The 26622-nt window shown below is 40.9% G+C and overlaps 1 protein-coding gene across 2 annotated transcripts; it reads right to left on the reverse strand.

Annotated features, from left to right (window-relative positions):
* Positions 1–15978: 15978 nt before the first annotated feature.
* On the reverse strand, positions 15979–25450 carry LOC132419226 (RNA-binding motif protein, X chromosome-like). 2 transcript variants are annotated; one of them, XM_060003225.1, is made up of 9 exons: positions 25342–25450; positions 24527–24633; positions 21865–21961; positions 21667–21729; positions 19529–19672; positions 18257–18368; positions 17190–17315; positions 17003–17091; positions 15979–16256 (listed from the first exon to the last, which is right to left on the reverse strand). In XM_060003225.1, the coding sequence occupies exons 1-9, from the start codon at positions 25448–25450 to the stop codon at positions 15979–15981; spliced, it is 1125 nt and encodes a 374-aa protein (XP_059859208.1). The 2 variants fall into 2 exon arrangements, with proteins under 2 accessions (XP_059859208.1, XP_059859207.1); XM_060003224.1 differs by having other exon boundaries at positions 21667–21722; positions 21834–21961.
* Between the last annotated feature and the right edge of the window lie 1172 nt (positions 25451–26622).

Genomic DNA, 26622 nt, shown 5'->3' on the forward strand with positions numbered 1-26622 from the left:
TGTACAATGTGGAATAGGAGTGGTGAGATTTTACCCTTTCTGCTTAGGGTATGATGTTATCTCTGCGTTTGTATATGGTCTTTATTGTGTTGAAGTATATACCTTCTGTACCCGGTTTATTAGGTATGTTTATCATGAAAAGTCATTATATTTTGTCAAGTGCCTTTTCTCCATCTATTGAGATGATTACATTACTTTTATCTTTCATTAATAATGCGGTGTGTCATACTTCCTGATTTGTATGTTTTGAAGCATCCTTGCATCCCAGGGATAATTTCCACCTGATCGTGGTGAATGATCCTTTTAATGAGCTATTGAATTCCATTTGTTAATATTTTGAGAAATTTTGCGTCTATCTCCATCAGGTATATGGGTCTATAGTATTCTTTTGTTTGTAGTGTCCTTATCTGGCTTTGGTATCAGAGTAGTAGTCTCATGAGATGAGTTTAGGAGTACTTCTTGTTCTTCAATTTCTGGAATGAGTTTGAAAAGGACTGGCATTAATTCTTTAAATATCTAGTAGAATTTATCAGTGAAACCATGTGGCCCTGGGCTTTTTTGCGTTAGGAGGCTTTTGATTACTGATTCAATCTCCTTGCCTGTTATTCGTCTGTTCAGATATTCTATTTCTTCATTATTCAGCCTTGGTAGGTTGTATGTTCTCAGAATTTATCAATTTGTTGTCATAAAATTGTTCACATTAGTCTCTTAGGATCTTTGTATTTCTGTGGTATCAATTGTGATGTTTTCTCTTTTCCGATTTTATTTATTTGAGTCTTTTCTGTTTTATTCTTAGTTAGCCCAGCTAAAGGCCTCTCAATTTTGTTTATCATTTTGAAAATCTAGCTGTTAGGTTCTTTGATCTTTTCTTTTATTTTCTGGTCTCTACTTCATTTATTTCTACTCTTTGTTATATCCTTCCTTTTTAAGAAATTTTGGTCTTAATTTGTACTTATTTCCTTGAGGTGTTTGTTTATTTGAGATCTTTCTTTTTTCATAATGTTGGCATTTATTGCAATAAACTTGCCTCTTAGAACCGCTTTTTCAGTACCCCATTGGTTTTGATATATGTTTCCATTTTCATTTGTTTCAAGATATTTAAATTTCTTCTATGACTCACTGTTTGTTCAGAAACGTGTCGCTTCATTTCCACATGTTTGTGAATTTTCGAACTTTTCTTCTGTTATTCATTTCTAGTTTCATACCATTATAGTCAGAAGAGATTCTTGGTATGATATTAATCTTCTTACATTTGTTAAAACTTGTTTTGTGGCCCATCACATGGTCTGTCCTGGAGGATGTTCTGTGTGTGCTGGAGAAGAATGTGTATTCTGCTGTTGTTGGATGGAATGTTCTGAAAAATGTCTGTTAGGTCCATTTGTTTGAGGTATAGCTCAAATCCAATGTTTCGCTGTTGAATTTCTGCCTGGATGATCTATTACTGTTGAAAATGAGGTACTGGAGTCCCCTACTATCACTGTAATATGTGTTTTTCTCCCTTCAGATCTGCTAGTACTTACTTGATATATTCAGGTGGTCTAAGGCAGGGGTCCCCAACCCCTGGGCCACGGACCAGTACTGTTAGGAACTGGGCTGCGCAGCAGGAGGCGAGCGGCAGGGGAGGGAATTAAGCTTCGTCTGCCGCTCCCCGTTGTTCCCCATCGCTCACATTACAGCCCGAACCATCCCCTCCAACCCGCCCCCACCCCCACCCCCCGCAATTTTTCCCAGTCCGTGGAAGAATTGTCTTCCATGAAACCAGTCCCTGCTGCCAAAAAGGTTGGGGACCGCCGGGCTAAATTATGATCATCTTTGTTTCATTAATGTTTTGGCTAAAGTTGATGTTGTTTGATATAACTATAGCTACCCTGTTTTCATTTGGTTTCCATTGAATGTCTTTTTCTATACTTTTACTTTGAGCCTATGTGTGTCCTTACAGGTAAAGTGAGTCTCCTGTAGGCAGCATGTAGTTGGTTGTTTTATTATCCAACCAGCCACTCTATGTCTTTTCGCTGGATGATCCAATCCATTTACACTTAGATTAATTACTGATAGGTAAAGACTTACCAATGCTGTCCTATTATTTTCTGGCTGTTTTGTACTTTCACTGTTCCTTTCTTCCTCTCTTGCTGCTTTCCTTTGTAAACTGATGATTTTCTGTATTAGTGTGCTCTGATTCCATTCTTTATCTTTTGTGTATCTACTGTAGATGTTTGCTTTATGGTTATCATAAGGTTTATATAAAAATATATGTTTTACAGATAATTACATAATTTTATATATAATTATACACATATATATTTTATTATTTATACTATATATATTTATGTTATGACACGTAGGGGAACTTCAAACCCACTTCAAGGTACACTGGCCCAGTTCTGCAGACATCCGACCCAGCTAGGAGAAACCAAATCTATTTCAAGTGACCCATAATCAAGTGGCTCTAAATCCACAAGAAGTACCTCAGATCCAGATCCACTTCAGAGCAAAGAAGACTAACTTCAGGAATCCAGACTCAGTTTAGGCATTCCTCAGCAACAGACCTGGAAATCAGAAACATACTGCAAGTTCACAGGGTAAAAGATATGGGGCTCGCAACCTACTTAAAGGAATCAAGCCATCCTCAGGATACCAAAACTCGGTTTGGAGGACATAGATTCAACTCAAGGAAACCAGAGGTTTCTCAAGTGTCCTAACACACCTCTAGAGACCCCAGATTACATCAAGCGACCAAGATTCAATTCACACACTCCCAGATATCAATCTATGAGGTCCCCAGACCCACCCTCGGAGCACTAAGACATATATGGCTAAACACAGACTCACCTCAAACAGACCCAAATTCAACCCAGGCTCTGTCCACAGGACCCAGACTCTGATTAGAAAAGCTGCCATCAGTTCATGGGCACCAAACTTAGTACATGCATCCCCGGAAAATACTCCAGAGGACCCCAGACACACCTCAGGGACCCCAAACTGATATCGGCCAGTCCTAATCCATCTCAATGACACAGACTTCCACAGACAACATATTGAAAGCCTAGAAACACCTCAGTTGATCCAAAGTCAACTCAGAACATTCAGGCTCACCTTTGGAAATCCCAGGCCCAAGCTCGAGAGGCAGATTCAGTTTGAATAGTCCCCAAATCCACCTCAGAATTGCCAGAACCACCTCAGCAGACTGCAGATCAATTTCAAAGGAACTTGGCTCAGCTCTGGAGACCCAGACACACTTCAGACAAACCAAATGCATCAGGGGGTATCACAGAATAATCTCAGGTGACCCATATTCATTGCCATACATACACCTCAGGGATCCTAAACCTAATTCATAGGAATGAGTTGGGTTAAGCTCAGGCATCTCCAGACAACAGCAGTGTCCTCAGATACTCAAAAGAACACTCAGATCCACCTACAGGTCCAAGACGTGTTTCAGAGTATGTTTGTTTCATACAAACATACCACTCAGGCAGGCCTACACACAGTCCTGGGAACCCCCAACAGGTAGCCTAGAATCACCTCAGATACGCAAACCTCTTTAAGCGCAATAATATCCACTTCATGAATTCAGACTCACCTCAAGCACCCCAGGCAACATACTTGGGAACTCAAAATACACCATAGGGGTCTAAGCCCCAACTCAGGATAAAGTACAGGGGGCCCACAACCTACCTAATGGGACTGAACCATCCTCAAGGAACCTCACTCAGGTCAGGGGAAACAGACTCAACTCAGGGACCACAGAATCACGTCAAGCACCCAAACTCTCCTCTGGGGTTCCCATATTCAACTCACACATGCCCAGACATCCACTCAAGAGACCCAGACCCCCCCCAGCGATCCAAGACCTACATACTGGAATCCAGATCCTCTAGCATGGCCCCAAATATCCACTAACATTACCCCAAAGTATCTAGACTCAGGTCCCATAGGACCCAGGCTCAAAACAGGAGGTCACCTCATGGACACCAGACACAGTATATATAGACACATCCCCAAGGAACATTCCAAGAGACCCCAAACATACCATAGGTACCCCTGACACTATCAGAAAACTCTAACCAACTTCACACTTATGGTGGGCTTCTGCAGACAACATAATTGTCCTCAAAACCCCACAAGTGGCATAAAATAGGCTCAAGACATGCAGATGCACCTCTGCACACCCAGACCCAATACTCAGTTCAAACTGAGCAGACTCATTTGAATACTGCAGACCCACCGTGGAGATGCCAGATCCACCCCAGTGAAACCAGATCAACTTCAGAGTACCCTGGCTCAGTTCTAGAGACACTAGGCCCACATTAGAGAAATAAAATGCACGCGGCAGGTACACAGGTACACATTTGTCAGGGGACAAGGATTCAGTTTTAGGCCCCAGGCCTAGCACTGTATAGAACCAGTATTGTATAGGACCAATACTCAGCTCAGGTACTTCATAAATCTCCAGGGGATTCAGATACAAGCAGACCCAGATCTACTAAAAGACACAAAACAGTTCAAGATCTGTCAGGTGTGCCCACACAACAGTTGAGGCAGCCCGTGACTCTAGGTAATTCAGATCTCTAGAGACAACTCAGACTAATCTCAGGAGACACCTGACCCCCCTACACCTGCAACCATCACAGTGGACTTAGCTTTCCCCGGGCATCCCTGCGTATCCAGAGGGGCAATAACCCAAACATCAGGAGACTCAAACCTCTTCAGGGACGTTTGGGAACTCAGGGAACCCAGATTCAGCTCAGAGGACCAAAGGCAATGTCAGACTCAAACTGCAACTCCAGTCTAAGAGGAAGGACATACCACCCACCACAGGGAACCCACACCCACCTAAGGATATACAGACTCAGTTCAGGAGACCTAAATTCAGATGACGGGACATTAAGTTCAGAGAAATCTGAAAAATATGAGGTTCAAGGCAGAAATGAGGATGTGTCAGATCCAAATAAAGGGTCCTAAAAAGCAATACAAGGATTTCAGACCAACCCAAGGGGATAAAGTCTCAATTCAGGTACGTGAAAACAACACTCCAGTATTGCCACACTCAGTACAGGGGTGCTCAGGTTTGCCTCAAGGGACCACAGATCCACCTAAGGTAATCCGGATGCTACCCCCAACCATAACGGTATCCAAATCCATCTCAGAGGAGGGCACACCAACCAGGAAGAAAGACAGATTCCCACCAGAAAGTCCAGATTCCTTTCCCAAGTTCCACACAGGAAAACTCAGACCAAATTCAGGTACACAAACTCAGATACAGCATTCACTGACATCACTTGGGGTGTATAAATATACCAGAAAAGGGCCCAAACATACTTCAGTAAGGCTGAAACATGCCTCTGGGGACCCGGACATACATCATGGACCATACAACCAACAGGAGAGTGCTGATAATTGTCGTTACACCCAGACTCGGCTAAGGTACCCAAGACAACATTACCAGGGTTTTACACTCTCGTAGAAAGAACCAGGCCAGCCACAGTGGAACCACTCCCATATCAGGACACCCAACTCTGTTCAGTCATCCCCAGCTAAAACCCAAGGAGCCATGGACACTATAGGAAACTCAGACCTTCTCAGGAACTCAGACTCAGCTAAGAGATTTCAGACAACATGCCAGGTGGATACAGATCAAACTCAGAGTTTCAGACCAAACTGAAAGGACCAATACCACTAAAGGGATCCCATGCACAATTAATGGGACACAGACCCAATACAGGGGATGTCAACTCTTCAGAGGCATCCCCAAACAACACCCCAATACCCCACACTCAAAACATATGTCAGACCCACCTTAAGGGACTTTAGACTCACAAGGGACCTAAACTTATCTTAGATTAGACTCAGCTGAGAGGGGGAAGAATCACCAGGGGACCCCAGACAATGTATCAGGTAGTCCCAGACTATACTGGGTCCAGACTCAAATGAAGGAGCCAAAACCACAAACAGTGGATGCCAGATCAACCTATGGATATATTGACTCAACTCAGGCATCTGCAAAGAATACACCAATGGCTCCACACTCAACATAGGATCCTCAGACCCACGTGTGGGATCCAGTCTCACTCTAGAGTCCTAGATTCAGTTGAGGGGACTCAGATTCCACCTTCGGAGATCTCCAACCCAAACCAGAGGGGTGCAGAGTCACCTCAAAAGAGCACAGTCCCATATCATAGAACACAATCATTTCCAAAGACCCAGGTACACTTCAGAAAATACAGGCCAAATTCAGGGTATGCAGAGTCATATCACCATAGAGTCCACTTTCACATCTAACTGTCTCACAGCTATATCAGTAAGGCACAGAAATCCTCAAAAAAAACACGAGAGAGACTCAGATACTCACAAAATCCCCAGACCCACACCAGGGGGGTGCATACTCAGCTCAGGGATCACATACCCACCTCAGGGGACTACAGACAGCTTCAGATACCCCAGGTAAGCTCAAGAGATCCCAAGCCACAATCAGAGAACACAAATGCAGCTGTAGTTACTGCAGATGCAAGTCAGGTGACCCAGAGTCAGTTTGGGGGCCAGTGATCTACGTTAACAGATCCCACACCCACCTTATGAGACCCCAATTCAGTTAAGGCATGCCCAGGCCATATCACAGGGGTCTTAGACCCTTATCTGAAGACCCAGTCCCACCACAGTATACCCATACCCATAACAGGGAACCAAAACCTATTGGGCCCATTAAAAAGCGCAGGTAAACCAGATATTCTCAGGATAGCCACACTTAGATCGAGGACCTCAAATTTCATGGTAGGTGGCTCCCAGCTCAAATTATGGATCTTCCATCCACATAAAGATGCACGAAAAACTAACACAGAAGATGACAAATCCACATAAGACATTTAGACTCAGCACAGGGACCCAATCAGCTCAGCTCAGTTATCTCCAAACAATACCTGAACATGTTCACACTCAACACAAGGAAACCTAGGTCCACCCTAGGTGACAAAGACCCTCCTCAGAGGTCCAGACTCAGCTCAGGAGATCTACACATTCCTGAGGGTAAGCAGACTCAGTTCAAGGAACAAGGGACAATACCATAGAAGACTAAGCTCAAGAGATGCAAGACCTACTACAGTAAACCTCACACCACTTAGGGCATTCAACTCTGTCCAGGCATCTCCAGATAAAGCCCACCCACTGCAGGGACTCAGTACTCCTCAAGAGATGCAGACTTTGTTCAGGGTGCAACAGACAATATGCCAGGTAGCCTCAAAACCAAGCCAGGGAGTCTCAGACCTAAATGAAGGAGCTAAGGACCCCACCACATGGGATCCCAGATGCACCCAAAGTGATACATACTAAGTACAGTGGACTCAGCCTAACTCACGCATTCCCAAATGACACCTCACCAAGTCAACCTTCAACAGAAAGGAACTCAGACCACCCAAAGGGTCCCCAGATGCAGGTGAGGGAACCCTAGGCATGTCTCACATGTCTCATACTCATTTCTGGAGGCCCTGAGAAACTCACTGAGTTCAGGACCCAAAGAAAGGGCCAAGTCCTCCCACAGAAAATCACAAATTGAGGGGACTAAGACTCACTTCAGGCAACCACCACCAATACCCTGAAAAATCCACACTAGGAGTAAGGGGTCTTAAACCTACCTCAGAGAGCCTAGAATCAGCACAGGAGTCCAATACTCAGCTAAGGATATTCCAGATCCAACACAGAGACATCCACAACAAACTCAAAAAAACACAGAAACACATTAGAGGATCCAGATTCACTTCTGGAGGCACAGACCCGCCCCCCCCATAGGAGAAACCAGACACCGTTCAAGTGAGGAAATAACAGGTAAGCCATACACAAATAACACAGAGGTGCAAATATTCCCCTCAGAGGACCCCAGATCCACCTCAGTGATTCTAAGACACAACTCAGGGAGAGCCAGGTACCCCTGGGAACTCCGGTTCCAACTCAGGAATCTCTGACATACCTAAGGACACCCAGAGTCAGTTCAGGTATCAATATACAAGATATATAGGACACAGAACAAACCACAGAGGGCTCAGACCCATGACGAGATCCACCCAGACTTCATTCAGGTGAGAAACACCCAACTCTAGCGACACCTAATAGACTACCAGGAACTGTGACTTATCTCCATGAGACCCAGACTCACCTCAGAGAATATAAACAAATCTCTGGGTGCCCCAGACCCAACTCAGATGACCCAGACTCAGTTTCTGGGCCTGAATGCTACCTTAGAGGGTCCATACTCAGCTCAAGTATTCCTAACCAATACCCTACTGGTCTCAGAACCTCACAAGAATGCCACTCAGGCATTTCCTACACTTGAAACATACTTCAGGGAACCTAGACACTCCTAAAGAACTCCAGTCTAAGCTAACCAGACTGAGACCTTGGAGAGCCGACCCTACAACCACTTGAGCATCTCAAATTTGTTCAGCCATCCCCACCAGGACCCACCTCAGAGGGTCCAGCGATCCTCAGAGAGGACACTGTTTCAACTCACAGAATTCTAGACGTCATGCCGAATGGACCCAGATGAATTCTACGCAGCCCCAAACCCAGATGTAGAAGCTCAAGGCCCACAATTGATCCCAGTCCCACCTAAGGAGACACACAGACTCAGCACAGAACCCAGACTCAGGTCAGGCAACCCCAAACAATATACCCGTGGGCCCATATTCAACACAGGAAAACTCAGGCACTCCTCAGAAGATTCGTATTCAGTTCAAGGGATCACAGTCAACAATACGGGTAATCCCAGGCCAAATTCAGTGAGTCACAGCCCTAAAGAAGGGGCCAATTCTCCTCACAGCAGAACCACCTGATGGACTAGGACTTGACTCATACCTGAATAAGCCACACCTTACCAGGCCCACATTTAGCATATGGGATACCAGAACCAATTCGGGTGACCACAACCAGACCCTCTAAGCCCTGCTCAGGAGAGATAGACTCAACAGACTCCACGTACCGCAAAAAAAAAAAAAAAAGTAAAAGGCAATTTGGGAGAATAATGGGAATTTCCGTATAATCAGTAGAGAGAGTTCAGGGATTTTTTGATAGATGAGAAATGGGGAGGACAGATCATGAAGCACTTTGCTTGCTATGCAAATATGCCACTTACTTTATTTTTTAGTGGAACTGTTCAAATAATTTTAAACAGAAACATGAATGTCTACAAGATAAAATGCATATGGTAATTTAATATGATACAAAGTCAGGCAGACAAAAAATAATCTAAGCTTCAAAATTTAGTAGTTATATGAAACTGGGGAAACTACCTAAACTCTTAAATTTACCCAGTCTACAGAAACAAGATGATAAAGAATGATCAGATAGGGTTATTGTGAGGGAAAATGATGTACTGAGCACAATGCCTAAAAACATAATTCAGGGTTCAAAACAAAAGTGTGGAAATATTGGAATTACGTTTATATTAAGTGGGGGCCTCAGGTTAATTTGTAATCCTGCCTTTTTTAGAGAGTGATCAAAATTATGATACAGTTTTTATATTTTTATTTTTTTGCTGTATGCCGGCCTCTCACCGTTGCGGCCCCTCCCATTGCGGAGCACAGGCTCCCGACGCGCAGGCTCAGCGGCCATAGCTCACGGACCCAGCCGCTCCGCGGCATGTGGGATCCTCCCGGACCGGGGCACGACCCCGTGTCCCCTGCATCGACAGACGGACTTTCAACCACTGCGCCACCAGGGAAGCCCCGAAACTGTTTGTTTTCAATTACGTTCCTTTGCATATTTTGTATAAAGTAAATAATCATTGTATACTTGCACTAATAATAAGCCTAAAAGAGCATAGGAAGACATGACAGAACACACACACGATTGGAGTGAAGAATAATTATTAACAAAAAGGTATGAAAAATAATTAGTAGAAGTGTTTGGTGGATAACAAATGATTTAACAGAAGACAGTTTACCAATAATTATTCAAGAAGAAGTAGAAACCCCAGACGTAATTTATAGTCAATTCTAGGGGATAGGTGAACTTTTGCTAAAAAACCTAGTATACTGCTGACAAATATAAATAAATACTATTACTCAGATGACAAAGCTTGTGTGTCAATACTGTTTACAGACATAACCTCTAAAGATAGCATGCACAAAAGGTATGACAATACAAATGGTAATGAATTAGAAACAGGGCCACTGCCTTTCTGGGAATAACTACTGCAGACTAACTGGTCAAATAAAAATATCTAATAAATATTGTGGGCTGGCTACTATAGAAAGTGCTTCATTTACTTATGAATTTAACTATCTCATTTGATTATTGCCACAGTCCTACTGACTGCTATTCTTATCCTCATTATACAGATTAAAAGCTTTTTTTCTCAGGTATGTGCAACACTTTTTTGAAGAAGAAAACAGTAAAATTCTTTGAAATACTTGAAGAGTGACTTGAGCAATTGGAGATGGATGTTCTAATATGACTTCCATATGACCTTAAATAATATGTAAATAATATAAATAATGTGAATGAAAACTATAAGGTTATCTCATATATATATGTATATATGTATTAAGGTATTTATGTTTATATATGTATATATCTGTGTATGTATATTACATATTTACTTACATATCACATGTATATACATATTACACCTATTGCATTCTCAATTAGATTTTTAGAGTTTATTTAGAAGAATTAACATTCAGAAATCATTTAGAGAATATTCTAACAAAGGGCCTCCTTTCTGGATATTAAAGAGGATTATAAAGCCATGGTAAATGGAATGATTTAGTGAACACACAGAAAAGTAATAATCAGAAAGCATGTCCAAAATAATAAAGGAACAACTGGTAATTTTAAAGTGTTCTCGATAAAACAGAAGGCAAAGCATAATCAATACATTTTGCTATTGAGTTTTTAGGAAATATTGTGGGTAGAGGAACATGTTGAATGAGACTGCATGGATAGATTCAGAAGCAAAATTCAAACTATAGGAGACTATATGGGATAATTAATCTGGTTTTATAATAAATTGTAAAAAAAATAAAGAATTGAAGGGGGAAACTGTTTTAGAAAACAATTAAAAACATTTGAACCAATTGCAAAGTTCAAACCTTATTTGCATTTTATTTCAGTGAAACTGAAAACATTTTTAGTTCGCCATTTATGAGAAAAATGGAAATTTGAACATACTTGATATTTAATGATTTTTTAGAAATTATTAATATCCTTGTGGGTCTTTTTCTAGTAATGTGATGGCCTACAATTGTCCATTACATATCTACTGGCTTGGCTTGACCAAACTGTAATCAGCCTTCTCTCCTCCTCACAGTGTGCTAAACTTTGACCTGCCCCTCAGCTTCGGGGAATCACTAATATACTAAGGTCAGAACATATTCCGTAACAGCTTATTCTGAGAATCAGCTGGCAGGGGAAACATTTTCTAATAAAATACCCCTACTTTACCTCCTGCTCAGCCCTCTGCTTCTGTCCCACTAGGTTTCTGCTGGCCTTGCTCATCCTTTCCTCTTAAAAAATACTTTTTCTACTTGATTTTGAAGATTCTGAAATCAAAGTGTTCTTCTATTCAATCGTCTTTGTAAATAAACTCTTTCCTTACCTAGGTCTTAGTTTGGTTTTCAGTTTCTGGTGCTATGACGCAGATAAAGTGTTTAGAGCCTTTTGATCTTTATCATCCTGACCAACAGTGCTGCCCAAACCGGAGGGGTTCCAGCCCAGGATTTGTGTCTCAAATGAAAAAGTGTAAATGTTACCCTTGAGTAGAACTCCACCCTAACTGAGGCCTTAAACAGAGGTGTTCTCTCTCTATTGCCCAGGAGTGGATAGCACCATGAGACAGATAGTTCTTAATAGATAGTTCTTGTTCCCCAAGAACATGGCACCAAGCAGGTGACATCAGGAGTTAGTCAGCTTCTACCCAAGACACTGGAACAAGGTCCCCAGCTTCCAGGAATTCCTTATCTTTCTACCCTCACCGTTTTAACTGTCTTTCTTTGCTGATCTTTCATCTCTGTCCACTCCACCATCACTTTTGCTATCCGTATAACTGATCCTATTACAACTGTAGCTCTCCATAATAAGCCTCACGTTGTATTACCTAGTTTTAAATTAATTTTTCATAGGAGTAGAGTTGATTTACAATGTTGTGTTAGTTTCTACTGCACAGCAAAGTGAATCACTTATATGTACATATGTATCCCCTCTTTTTTAGATCCTTTTCCCATATAGGTCATTACAGAGCACTGAGTAGAGTTCCCTGTGCTATACAGTATGTCCTTAGTCTCTGTTTTCTATATAGTAGTGTGTATATGTCAATCCCAATCTCCCAATTTATCCCTCTCCCTCCCTTCCCCCCTTGGTGTATTACCCCTCTTTATCTTCTTCCTTACATGAGCTGTTTCCCCCGTAAGAATTACTCTGTCCCTTCAAGGAGCCCCAGATGTATAGTATTCCTTCCCATGATTCAGAGCTAAACCTCACAGTCCTACTTCTGATTGATTTTATCTACCCACTTTCCTTTGGAAACCTGCAGTTTTCCCCAAATTGCTATACTGTCTCAGGTTTAATGGCATCCTTTGTGTTCACACTTTTTGGGGGCTCTGTGCATGTTTAGCAGTAAACAGTAGGGTAGACGGGAAGGGAGCCCACCTCCTCTTTTCAGCCTCTCCTTCAGAGCCTAATTTCTTCACCCAAGTGCTGGATCCATCTTCAGGACATTATAGCACAAACGTAGCCACGGCCTTGGTCCCAGTGGCCTCCCACAGTTGCCTGAGGTGGAAAGAGAAAGCAGCTGAAGACAAACAACTACAGAGCAAAGGGAGCCCTGGAGCACCTCTCTAAGCAGACAGCCCGGCGACACGCGAAAAAAAGGGAGCCCTGGAGCACCTCTCTAAGCAGACAGCCCGGCGACACGCGAAACATCCTGAGAGCTGCAGGAAGAGGAAAGCGTGTCCCAAGTCGGCTGGGTCCTTAGCACCTTGTCTTCCTGTATGGTGCCACAGACAGGGGCACGGGGAATGGAGTCGAGCCTCCATGCTCCCCACGGTCATCCTGTTGAAGGCAACTGGGAGGAAACAGAACACAGGTGCACGTGACTCAGCTCGGACTGCGCCCACTTTCAACCAAACCGTCCCACAGGCAGGGCAATCGTTCCAAGAACAACCCGTGGAGCTAAATGTGCACGTGGGCTAGATCCACAGAGGGGAGGCGGGGGACAGAAAACAACTGGGACAGTAAACAAGGGGGCGCTGACCAAAATCCTTTCTCGTGGAAACACATACGTGTAGAGTTCTGCTCAGGTATCTGCCCGTGTGTGTGGGAGGGGCGTGGGGGGGCACGTGTGTGCACGTGCGTGCTCAGGAATAGGCACGACTACTGTCATGCATGCGTGGACGTTGGCATGGACGCGGGGACGTGGAAAAGCTTAAAGAGCTTATAGAACGTACGTAAACCGTGGGCCAGTTGAAGCCCCCAGGCCAGGGAATCCAGCCCAGAGATACCACCCGTGGAGCAAAGTGTAAGGGGCATCACACGCCAGCACCCTCGACCAGGGGCTGAGACTAGAGGGAGGAAGAAAGCACCTGTGGAAGGACAGGGAGGATGCAAAGTACATGAGAATCACAAAGGGCCCGATGCCCAGGCCCAAAGAGGAAAGACCCACCCCCCACCCCTCCAGCCCCACTCCCATCTCAGCTACAGCCACCTTTATCTCCTTCTCCAGTGCACGAGCAACCTTTCCCCCCACCCCTGTGTAGGCCCTTGAGAAACACCTGGCCTTTTTTTCATAAGGTTTGGCACACCGACCCACACCGAGGCATAACCGACTGCCTCACACTGATTTTGCTGGTTTAAGACATCACTCTAATGTTCTGACAACCCTTGTGGCTCAGGAGTATGGCCGTGATGGCTTAGCTGGATTCTACCCCTGCTCCCCTGTCCCACAAGACTGGGGCGAAGGGCTGGGCTGGGATGTGATCTCATTTGGAAGGTGGACGAGAGCAGAACCACTTTCACAGGGCATCCTTAGGGTCGGCAAAATTCACATCCTCGGGTTGGCAGTGGTGAAGGCATGCATGCGTGCGTGGTGCAGTCCTCAGCACCTCAGTGTGTGCGCACGTGTCCAAATAAAGTTTCTGGCGTTCCCCAGTGCCACCAAAGCGTGTCGTCTCTCTCTCGGTCTCTCAAAACACAGGATGGCCAAGTCAACTTCGTCTTGTGCCATGTGTCAATGTCCGTTCCCGGAGGGACGCTTGTCACCTTATGTTGGCTAGCAGAAAGGCAATTTTTGCCTGCCACTCAAGCGTTTGAAAGGCACTATGCAAGCGTGTGGTCACACAAAGTCCGAGAACCCGTGGGTGCCAATCACACACGAGGAGAGCCCTTTTGGTGCCAGGCAAGGTAGAATTTCTCGGAGAGTTTAAGTATCCAGAGGGGATCCCAGGAGAGTGGGCCACAGACGGAGGGAGCAGATACATACAGAAACAACAACGCGCATGCACACACCACAGACACACACACACAGAAAGACAGAGGGGAGACAGACAGACACTCAGACGGAGCTCTTCACTGCGTGGCTTTTCTGCTCTTGAGCAAAGGAATTCAAGTCTAGCAAAGAGCTGGGTTTGCCGGACACTCCCCTCTCATGCCACAGAGCTTCGGGCTCTCTGTCCCCTGGAAGAAAAGTATCCAGCAACTTCGGCCACCATGCATTTCCTTGTACATTTTCTGAGAGTTCCCAGTGGTTAAAGGTCCCGAGGCAAACCGGATTCTGATTTTCTGATTTTGGAGCGGGAACTCCTGGCTCCAATGGCACAGGCACGCCAAAATAAAGTTAAAAACAGTAGTACTTGAAACGTTTCCCAATGTTTTACAATCCAGGGGTACTAACTTTCACTAAGATATATACTCAGAAAAGTTAACTGGTTCCATTTACATTTAATGGAAAATTGGTTTTATTATCATTATTCCCACGTTGGTCATCTGCCACTTGAACATGAATCAGAAAATAGATACTTAACCTCAAGATTTCTTAAACTCATTACATTCACATGTGTAAATTTTCCTTTCATTTATACTATTGCTTTTTTTTTTTAAAGGAGATGTTGGGGGTAGGAGTTTATTAATTAATTAATTTATTTATGGCTGTGTTGGGTCTTCGTTTCTGTGCGAGGGCTTTCTCTAGCTGTGACAAGCGGGGGCCACTCTTCATCGCGGTGTGCGGGGCTCTCACTATCGCGGCCTCTTTTGGTTGCGGAGCACAGGCTCCAGACGCGCAGGCTCAGTAGTTGTGGCTCACGGGCCTAGCTGCCCCGTGGCACGTGGGATCCTCCCAGACCAGGGCTCGAACCCGTGTTCCCTGCTTTAGCAGGCAGAATCTCAACCACTGCGCCACCAGGGAAGCCCTATACTATTGCTTTAAAAGGATAAAGGCACATAGAATGTCAGTAATAATGTAAACATTGTTTTTCAGCCTTTTTGGAGACTTCTCAAACCTTTTATATGTTTAAGCTTTCAAAAAGGAACATGTAATTTGTTTAGCCTAACTGGAAAACAGTCACAGCTTGCGATGGAGAAATAACACATTGCTTAATTTTGAATACATTCATGTTCAAAGACACAAAGGAAAAGTTTAGGCAAACAGCACAATTCATCCTCCAAACAAAAGTTTTATGCTTGTTTAACTCAGCAGTATAATTAACAAGAAATATTTCATGAAATTTTTTTACTCTGAAAATTCTGAGCATTACATTTTAAACACAACTTCTACTTTTCAACTAGCATTAACAACTATGAAAGTACTTTGAATAATTCCATGTTGTCATTTTCTCTGAATATTCATAAAGGGAAAGTTAATATATGCCTCTTCCCCCCAAACCAACATTTTTGTTTTAGTAGCAATCAAGCATCAATTAAAGAAAACAACTTAAACTTTTCCTTTGTAAAGAACATTTGGTACATAACTGAGTGTTATTTTTAATATCTGCTTTGGCCCTCTCATTCATATTGGCTTCCCGCATAACCTCCCCTGGAAGCCCCACAACCTGAGCTACTGTATGAGTCACGAGGAGCAAGGTAGCCCCCATTCACAGAGGGTGGAAACCCTGGTTGTTCTTGTCTTCCACGCTCACGACCACTTGAATAAGTATTAGTTTGGCTGCTTGAGTAACCTTCCGGACCTCCTCCATATCCATCTGTTGTATTGCTATCATAGCGACTGCTTCCACCGTAAGTCACAGGGGCCCTTTGTGCTGCTGGTGCACCACGGGAGTCACCTGTGAAGTTAATGATTCATAAACTAAATTTAAACATTACAAATTTTTCTGGTATCATATAACATGACTTAAAGTGCTAAATATTTGAAAAGATAAGCTTTATCTGTCTCTGCTATGAAAATATAAACTATGTAGCGACAGTGAAGGGCTTTCACATTTATTTAAAAGAGCGAGCAATATTTTTCAGGCTAAGTAGTTTATTTTAAAGTAAATGTTATTTTCTGAAAATGGACTGAAATTCTCACTTTCATAACGTTCCTATGCTTCATACTTTTAATAGCACTCTACTGATTATTTGAAAATGTTAAAATAGGGGCTTCCCTGGTGGTGCAGTGGTTGAGAGTCTGCCTGCCGATGCAGGGGACACGGGTTCGTGCCCCGGCCTGGGAGGATCCCACATGCCGCGGAGCGGCTGGGACCGTGGGCCACGGCCACTGGGCCTGCACGTCCGGAGCCTGTGCTCCGCAGTGGGAGAGGCCACAACGGTGAGAGGCCCGTGTACCGCAAAAAAAAAAAGAAAAATGTTAAAATAGTTTTTCTGTAATGAGAAAAAAAGATGAGACTGTCAATTTACCCTTCATTGCATTTTAAGTGAGCTATTAAGAAAACAATTCAAAGGTCTTTAATTTATCAAAAAGGCCATGCTAAACATAGTTTTACCTTTGAGGAATTGAAGTAAAATTAGAGTAAACAACGATCTGGTTAAGTCTAATTCTATGATTTACAGGTTGTAACTGGACTCTTACCATAACTCCCATATGAATCCCTGTAAGACCTTCCACTTCGATATTCAGAATAATCTCTATCACGACTTCCACCACAGCCATCACGATCACTAAATTTAAAAGAATGTCATAGATTTAAATTACGTGTCACGATCACATAATTTAAAAGAATGTTTTTATTTGATAAAAACACAAAACTTTATATTACCTATGTTCTCCAGAGGGATGATCATTCCAAGAACTTGAATGTCCATAATAACGGTATGCATTGACTCTACGTGGTGGAGTATAATCCTTGCTGTCTCGGGAGCTTGGATAAGCTCTGCTTGAATAAGTTAAATAAAGCAGATAAAATTTTAAATGCAACTTATAATATCCAGAATATATAAAGAATTCACACAACAGAAAGACAAAAAATTTTAAACAGGCAAAGGACTTGAATATACTTTTGTTCAAGGAAGATACACAATAACCAACAAGGACATGAAAAGCTGCTCAACGTATTTATTAGGGAAATGCAATTCAAAACCAAAATGAAATATCTACTTTGCACCTATCAGACTGGCTATAATTTAAAAAAAACAAACAGAATATATCAAGTGCTGGTGCAGATGCAGAGAAACAAATCATGTATGTGTGTGGCAGAAATGTAAAATAGTACAGGCTCTGTGGAAAAGATTAGCAGTTCCTTAAAAAATTAAAGAATTACTATATGTCCCAGGAATTCCACTCCTAAGTATATATACACTCAAAAAGAATTGAATACAGGTACCCAAATGCTTGTAGAGGAGTATTCATGACAGCACTATGATGGGAATAACCCACACAGATGGATAAACAAACCATGTTAACCACACATAAAATGGAATATTTAGTCAGCCAAAAAAAAAAAAGATCAGAAGTAGTGATTCATGCTACAGCATGAATGATCCTTGAAAACATTTATGCTAAGGGAAAGCTGGATAATAAAGGTCACATAGTGTTTGATTCCATTAGTATGATATATTCAGGATTAGATAAATTCATAGATAAGGACACAGATGGGCACCTACCAGGGACAAGGCGGGAGAAAATGGGAGTGACTGCTTATTAATTTTATTTTGGGGTAATGAAATGTTTTGGAACTGAACAGAGCTGGTGGTTGCATAACACTGTTAAGTGTACTAAATGTTACTGAATTGTTCACTTTTAAATGTTCAATTTCGTGTTAGGTAAATTTCAGCAAGAACAACAAAATTAACCATGGCTTAATTCATATACTGTGTTTTTTCTTACCTATCTTTAGAAGCATAACCACCATCTCTTCGTGACATATAGCCAACTCTCCGAAAAGAGACTGGCTCTCTGTGAGGAGAAGCTCCATAATGTCTTCCACGTGATACTGAGCCTTTAATTTAAAAATGCTTGTGTTTAAGTATCTCAAAATTGACAGTAATGTTTCCAGGAAAAATTCAAAAGTCTGATATCCTTCCTCTCTCCAAAATCATTTTAAAAAACTACTCCTTCTAAAATTCCATTTATGCACATTTTTGTTTCCCTTTAAATGATACCACTGAACATTTTATTTTCGGTACATCTCCCGTTCCCTATACATTTCACATACCCTTTCAATTACCAGCAGTAGGGAAAACTTCTCAAAATTTGAGCAAATAATTAATTTTTGGTAACTACTGTCACATATTCAATCACCAAGTGGTTGGCTCTCTCCTTTATGTGTACAACCTTAATTATTGACCTTTTATGATGATAGCAATAGTGACTTCTATTGTTTATTAGCAATAAAGGGCTCATTTGAAAAACACTGTACCACTTCCAAAATATGAAACTATCTCCCATAAATAATGTTCTCTTCATGTGTTAATTCTTATTCCTAATTCCTAGAGGTCACTAGGACGTTGTTTGTTCTCTTCTCTTGTTTGTTCACTAGGCTAACCATCTAATAATGGAAAGGGTAGGCTTCTTAGCTTCTGTTGTATTTTGAAGTCAATACCGTGCTACATTTGGCTTCATTAATATTCTACACATAAAATGGCAATTTGAAAATGACTGTTTCAAGTCCGTACCATATTAAGGATCAGAAAACAGTGCTAAAAAAGTTAAGAGCACAAACTACAGTTCATATGGCAAGTTTCAGTTATTGTTTATAATAATTAAATAAAAAACCACGTGGCCAATATACATAGCTAAACTACTCTACAGACCAGAACATTCTCTCACAGGACATAGTTTTCATGAAAATTCTGATATTGAAACTATGTGATAAAGAAGCCTACTAACCAAAAAGTGTTAGCAACAACTTAAATTAAGAGGAATTCTATAGCAAACATGGACATACAAGCAATGTTTTCCCCACTGCACTGCTAATCACCTACTACATGTATAATTAGAAACTAAAAGATTATTTCCCAACCACAAATCAATCAATAAATTAGTGATTGGTAAACATGTTCATATACTTCTCACTTTCCATTTTGCTTAAACATTCTGTTTAAAATAGCTCACTTTCATTAATAAGAATCAACTGTCTCTGCATTACATAGCATTTACCTTGTCTTCCCATCCCACTACTGCTTGGTCTTTGAGCAGATCTTTTAGGAGGAGGACCTCCACTTCTCGAAGATGGTCCTCTTTTAACTGGAAAGGGTCCCCTGGAAGAACTCGCATTGAGACTAGGAGTATATCCACCACAACCTGTGTTTAAATGAAATCTTTTTAGTTAACTAGAATCAACATTTTTTCATTGGTCAAGTTTCACTTATTGTTATAAATTTTCACTAAACAATTACCCCAGTCTTCAGCTTTCATATTTGTCTAAACCAGTAAGATTGTTTGCTCATATGACACATAAGTTAGTACAGTTCAAAGACTTACTGTAAAAGTCAGTTTGGAAAATCTAGCAAGAAATTCAAGAACCACTGGTATGAAAGCAGTTTGGGGAAAAGAGAGAGAGTACAGAAAAACCTGGATAAATTAAATGTAAACCTGAATTTTTGATCAGTTTAGGAGGAAGATGATAAGTTATTAGTTATATAATTCTGGTGTCAAGGAAGCTTTTTTTTTTTTTTGCGGTACGTGGGCCTCTCACGGTTGTGGCCTTTCCCGTTGCAGAGCACAGGCTTTGGACGCGCAGGCTCAGCGGCCGTGGCCCATGGGCCCAGCCGCTCCATCCTAGGTATGGATCAAAACATTAAAAATAAAAAAGATGAATAAAAAATGCATTACCTAACAGTTAAGTATATACATACGAACAACCCCCTTTGCAGGAGAATATCTGCTTATAACTTTACAGTTGGCCCAGTACCCCTAGTTCTGCATCCATGGATTCAACCAACCTTGGATCACGTAGTGATGTAATATGTATGTATTGAAAAAAAAATCTGCTTGTAAGTTGACCCACAGTTCAAGCCTGCGTTATTCACAGATCAACTCTTAATGTTGATTTTTCAGTGAAAAGGGCTATGTTGCGTTCAATTTTAATAGTATTTAAGAAATGCACATTAAATACTGAAAATTTATGTTTTATCTTTCTAACCAGAAAGATGTTTAGATATATTCCAATTCCCCTGTAGTGCCACAGGCAAGAAAAAATGAGTATTCTTACACATGGCAGAATACGAACTGGTAAACTTTTCTCAAGATCAAGTTAGTGGGAAAAGAACAAAACTATGTTATCTTAAAATGGGCACACCCTTTAACTGAACTTTCAAAAAACATTTCCTAAAATTCACACATCTAATTAACACAAAAAGAAACCAAATGTTTTATTTCTGAAGACTGGTTATGGTTAATAGGTGAAGCAAAGGTTGTTAAATATATGGAAGTTTTTGAAATACAAAGTGCTTTTCCTCCTTTTCTTACTTAGTAGAAAACTTCTCTGAAAAAATTCAAAAAATATATTTTCAACGACTTTCTCCTCTAATACACACAGAAAGAAAACATACATGTTTCTGAAGCAGAGGTTTTTACTCTTTTCCTGAATCAAAGACACCTTTTAGAATCTAAAGCCCTATTTATTTCCCTAAGGTATTTTCCCCCAAATGCAAACAACAGACCCAGGGAGGAAAGCCTCATATCAAAATGACAATGGAGATTTGCTTAGATTTCTGAACACATACACTTAAGACAAATACTGCAAGGTGAAACCTAAAATATGAAGTGTTTATCCCTGAATTGTGGATATTCTGAGTGACTTTTATTTTCCGTGGTGTAGTTTTCAAGATTCTCTAGTATTTTTATGATGCAATAAGTCTACTCTCAGAATAAAATTAATCAATGTATTTTTAATAGATTATTAATGAATCATTGACTTAAACTCATATAAAGTTATTGGCCCTAAAGTGAAAAATTCTAATGTATGATCGATAGTAGTACACTCTGTTGAAAACTTCTTGAAGAAAAGAGGCAATTAGTAATAATGGTAAAAGAGACTGAATTTAGTTTAAAATTTATGCTATTTCCCTATAAGGTGATTAACTTTTTGCATATTATCTAGTTAAGTCATTTTATAACTACAATAATTCTTTACCACTTAGAAATACTTCTGACTATCAATGTAATTCATCATCTAATAATTCTTACAGACTACTTTGCTCATAAAGGATGGAATAAAAACTGAGATGTTTCTATACAGTTAAACTTACGATTTTTCGGTCCTATGGCTGCAGCCTTGTATTTTAAAACATTACCCAAGTGTCCTCCACGTGAGGGATGCTCTCTTGCTCTTCCATTTCCTCCTCTTCCATTTCCTCCTCTTCCATTTCGTCTTCTTCCATTTCGTCTTCTTCCATTTCGTCCTCTTCCATTTCCTCCTCTTCCATTTCCTCCTCTTCCATTTCCTCCTCTTCCATTTCCTCCTCTTCCATGTCTCGGATTTCTCAGATGGCCCCTGTTTCTTGCAGGAGGTTGTGGTCTCTGTTTACCACCGCTGTCAAAAGATGGTTTGTTGGCTCGCTCTACTTTAATTGCTTTTCCATCCAAAGACTAAAAAGATTAAGTATAACATTAGTAACATTACATCAAATTTATTTACTACTGCACTAGTTCAAGATCAGTATTTTTTCCACAAAGCAAACATTTTCTTCTGAAATGATTGTGTCCTTCACCGTGCCAAATAAATGAGATTTAATTAGTAACAGTCTTTCAGTAAGTCATCCAACACAAAGTGTATGTATTGGCAGTTACAGCTCCCTGAAATGTCCTCTGGTATTAAAAGAAGATTAATACCTCTCACTTATCATGAGAGAATATACCCTTTTATTTTCTATAATGGATAACTAAACTCACTTCATTTCTGTACTTCTACCATTCAAAGTTTTCAGTGTCCCAAGGGTATATAAAAGTATACGTGTCATTTAAAAAATAAAATTATTCATTGGAATAATGGAATTATCCATTATTCAAAATGGTTATTCCTACTCTAATTATTTTTAGCATTTATTAAATATTAAGAGAAAGAAAATTTTCCAACATGATTGCTGTTCTGTATTTACTTCTAATAATTTCCCTGGTTTTTTTTTTAAATAGAGCACTTATTTGGTCCTTAACATCTCTTGCCTTATTCAATTGTTTAAACATGTCCCCAAAGAGTAACTTATTATAATACTACTTCATATTCTTATGTTTCAGAAATGCTTACATTTCTTAATCTTCCAACAGCTTCCGAAATTAACCTTCTATAGATGCCAAAGTGATTTTTGAAAACATAATTCAAATCATCATATAACTGCTCTACATAAAACACTCTAGCTGTTTCATGTTATTTTTGGAAAACAATTTTAAATGCTGAATTCCTACTAAGACTTCTGGTGGATATGGATGGGCCCTGGCCCAATACAAACAGCCTCAACAGCCATGTGTTCCCACCTTAGGGCCTCCTTTTCTGTTTCTGGGTCCAAAATATTTCCCATAGACTTATGAATGGCTGCCTCCCTCCCAACATTCAGGATATAACATTGTTAGATCTATATGTATAGAAATAGTGTCCACCACTCCCCTTAAGCTCTAATGAAATTACTTACTTTATTTCCCTTAATATTTTTGCATATGAAATTGCATTTATTTTTACTTGTATGCTTCTCATCTTTCACCCTAGAACACAACTGTCCAAGAAAATAGGTATTTTGTCTTATCCACAACCATTAATCAATTGCTAAATCAATGCCTGCCAATAAAATATCTGTTGAATAAAGAAGTGAAGACTAATGTCTACACAGACTACGCGTTCTTGTGCTTGAAAACAAAGAAAATGGGGGTGGCGGATCACCATCAACTGTTCTTCATAACGCAACTTTATCTCTGCACCCAAAATAAAATCATGAGTCAAAGTCAACTTTTAGGTACTACCATACCTTAAAATATGAAAGTAAAGTAAAAGGGTCAACATGTGCCAAGTGCCTGCAGCATACCAGAAACCAAGCTATAGAGAAAGGGAATTAATGTATGTGTTCCACACTATGAGAACTGAGAAGCACTGGAGTTAATTTTAACAATTAACAATTCACAGTATGATGAATATAAAAAGATATTACCTGCAATATAAAATGGGAAAAATATTACCTACAATATAAAAAAAATCTTGGAGCAAATATGCAATTAAAAGTACAGTTTTGGGCTTCCCTGGGGGCGCAGTGGTTGAGAGTCCGCCTGCCGAGGCAGGGAACACGGGTTCGTGCCCTGGTCCGGGAAGATCCCACATGCCACGGAGCGACTAGGCCCGTGAGCCACAGCCACTGAGCCTGTACGTCCGGAGCCGGTGCTCCACAACGGGAGAGGCCACAACAGTGAGAGGCGCGCGTACCCGCTCCCCCACCAAAAAAAAACGCCGAGACTTAAAAATAACAGTATGGGGGTTTTCCATGGTGGCACAGTGGTTGAGGGTCCACCTGCCGATGCAGGGAACACGGGTTCGTGCCCCGGTCCGGGAGGATCCCACATGCCGCGGAGCGGCTGGGCCCGTGAGCCATGGCCGCTGAGCCTGTGCGTCCAGAGCCTATGCTCCGCAATGGGAGAGGCCACAACAGTGAGAGGCCCGCGTACCGCAAAAAACAAAAAACAAAAAACAAAAAAATGTTCACGCAGGGCTTCACCGGTGGCGCAGTGGTTGGGAGTCCGCCTGCCGATGCAGGGGACACGGGTTCGTGCCCCGGTCCGGGAAGATCCCACATGCCGCGGAGCGGCTGGGCCCGTCAGCCATGGATGCTGAGCCTGCACGTCCGGAGCCTGTGCTACGTAACGTGAGAGGCCACAACAGTGAGAGGCCCGCGTACAGCAAAAAAAAAACCAGAAACAATATGGGATATTGGGGAGAGCTCTACAGGCTAAAACTTATTTACTTTTATGTTTGAATGCTAAAACAGGTTTAAAATATATTGTTAAAGCTAATGTTAATTTCAATCTCTTTCCAACCAGACAATCCAGTACTTATGTGACAAAAAGGAGAGTGAAGGCTTATATGGCATTATGTTAGTTTAAAAAATTAGAAAAAAGAGAAACAATCTAGAAATAGTATTAAATGGAGAACACAAAATATTATTAAAAGACTCTTACCTTTCCATTCATATCTTTGGCAGCATCCTTTGCATCTGCAGAATTCTCAAAAGTAATAAAAGCAAAGCCTCTAGACTTGTTTGTTACCCGATCCTTCATCAAAATAACTGTAATACACATAAATCTTTTTAATTTAAAATTTCACATAAAATTGAACTTTTCATATTTTCAAAATAATCAATCCTTTGACAATTTCTCATAAGGCCTCCTTAACTCAATTTGATGTTATGGACACAGTACAGTAACAACCTCCTGAAAGTTACTTAACACTGAAACAAAAAACAAAAACACATAAACCAAAAAAACCCTTTCCATTTTATATCATTTCCAGTATTTTAAAAATAGAGTCAATAATTTCAACCATTCTACAATTAGTATCTCTCTTCCCATTTCATGTCCTATGACCACAGTATATTTAAAAAGCCCTGGGACTTCCCTGGTGGTCCAGTGGATAAGACTCCACTTTCCCAATGCAGGGGACACGGGTCTGACCCCTCTTCAGGCAACTAAGATCCACATGCCGCATGCCACTCGGTGTGGGCTTGATCCCTGGTCAGGTAACTAAGACCCTGCATGCTGCAAAGCACGGGTCGGGGGAAGAAAATAACGCTGCTTTTTTCCCTTCTCAGTAGTAGGAGCCCCTAAGGTGTACACTTTCCCTCATTGCCCAGTGCTTTCCTAATAAAAAGTAGAAACTTAAATAAAAAGTGCTCATGTGTTAAAAACAGAAAAAGCATTATAACCTAGCTGTCCAGTGGTGTATGTTTAATACACATTTGCTTTGAATAGATATATATATTGGTTCTAAAAATTACCTTCCATAATGTGACCATATTTCCCAAATACCACTTCAAGAGAATTTTCATTGGTGTCAGCATGGAGGCCTCCTATGAACAGTTTCCCAGGCTGATCTGCTTCCACCATTTTTCTGTAAGTAATTAAAAATGTATCTTTATACTCATAGCAAAAAATAAATTATAAGCCAAAAGTATCAAGCTATTACACCTGTTTAAAACTCAAGTAAAGTACCCAATATCAGTGAAATTATTTGCCATTTCTTACTTAAAAGAGAGGAAACTTGAAACACAAAGCAAAATAAGCACTGGCATAACAAATGCTCCATTTTTTATAGATCTCTTACAAAAACCTGTATGTAAAAATCAGATTAGAAGGCAACTGTAAATTCTTTTGAGCTGCAGGGTTCAACGCTTCATTTCCAAAAAACAACAAAAAAATAAGCAATAAAAAATGCTCCTGGATTCTACACATCTAACAGTTAATAAGTTTTATGAACTGTGCAGAAAATACCTTAAACATTATTTTCAAAATTTTCCCATCTACTCACATTTTTCTTGATTATGCATCAAATACTGTTTAAACTTCAAAAATGGTAAGTCATAAAAGCAAAGGAGGGAGTTACATCCTTTACTGAGGGAAATTTAAACTGTTTTACTTATACTGAGAGACTTTAAGAAACACTGGTCCGAAGAGAGTAACATACTTTATGTGCAAAATTAAAATCTGACAGTTTTTGTCAAGTGAATCAACATTTTGACATCTGATAACTAAAGTTACAGGTTTTAAATCATTTAAGTTAAAATAGTTAGGTATCTTGCCTCTATTGTTCAGTACCTCTGCTTTCACAAAGAAAACCCGTAAGGAAAAAAAAAGTGCACGCAGAACAAAATGGCACCCTGGCGTACGCTCCACTACCCGCATGTGAGAGAAAAAAAAAAAACTTAAACAGCAAAGAGGGTACGCGTTAATCAAAGGTAAATTTCTTAGTCCGCCCCCAGGTGTAAACAAGTTAAACAGCAAAGAGGGTATGCCGCTAATCAAAGGTAAATTATCTACTCGGTATTCCCTCCCACAGCATTTCAAACCTATCTCCACCCCTTTCCCCACCCTCTCAATTCACGGACAAAATCCAGGAACTTCACTGGCTTTCCACTGCTGCCTTGGGAACTGATTATCCGGAAGAACAAAACTTAAACGTACTGTTCAAGAACAACTGATAGACTTCTGGAGACAGTGTTTATTCAGACATATGTCTACAAACACAACTTACTCGGCTCTTAAATCTTACAGAGAAAGCC

Source organism: Delphinus delphis, chromosome Y, assembly GCF_949987515.2.
Source record: "Delphinus delphis chromosome Y, mDelDel1.2, whole genome shotgun sequence".
Classification (NCBI taxonomy): domain Eukaryota; kingdom Metazoa; phylum Chordata; class Mammalia; order Artiodactyla; family Delphinidae; genus Delphinus; species Delphinus delphis.

Excerpts from the sequence above, each read along its gene's own strand:
- LOC132419226 (XM_060003224.1), bottom strand. The coding sequence starts at position 25,450 with ATGGTGGAAGCAGATCAGCCTGGGAAACTGTTCATAGGAGGCCTCCAT. Across the intron at positions 24,634-25,341 it reads ATATGGTCACATTATGGAAG|TTATTTTGATGAAGGATCGG; the intron begins GTAATTTTTAGA and ends TGTGTATTACAG. Across the intron at positions 19,673-21,666 it reads CTCACGTGGAGGACACTTGG|GTTGTGGTGGATATACTCCT; the intron begins GTAATGTTTTAA and ends ATTTAAACACAG.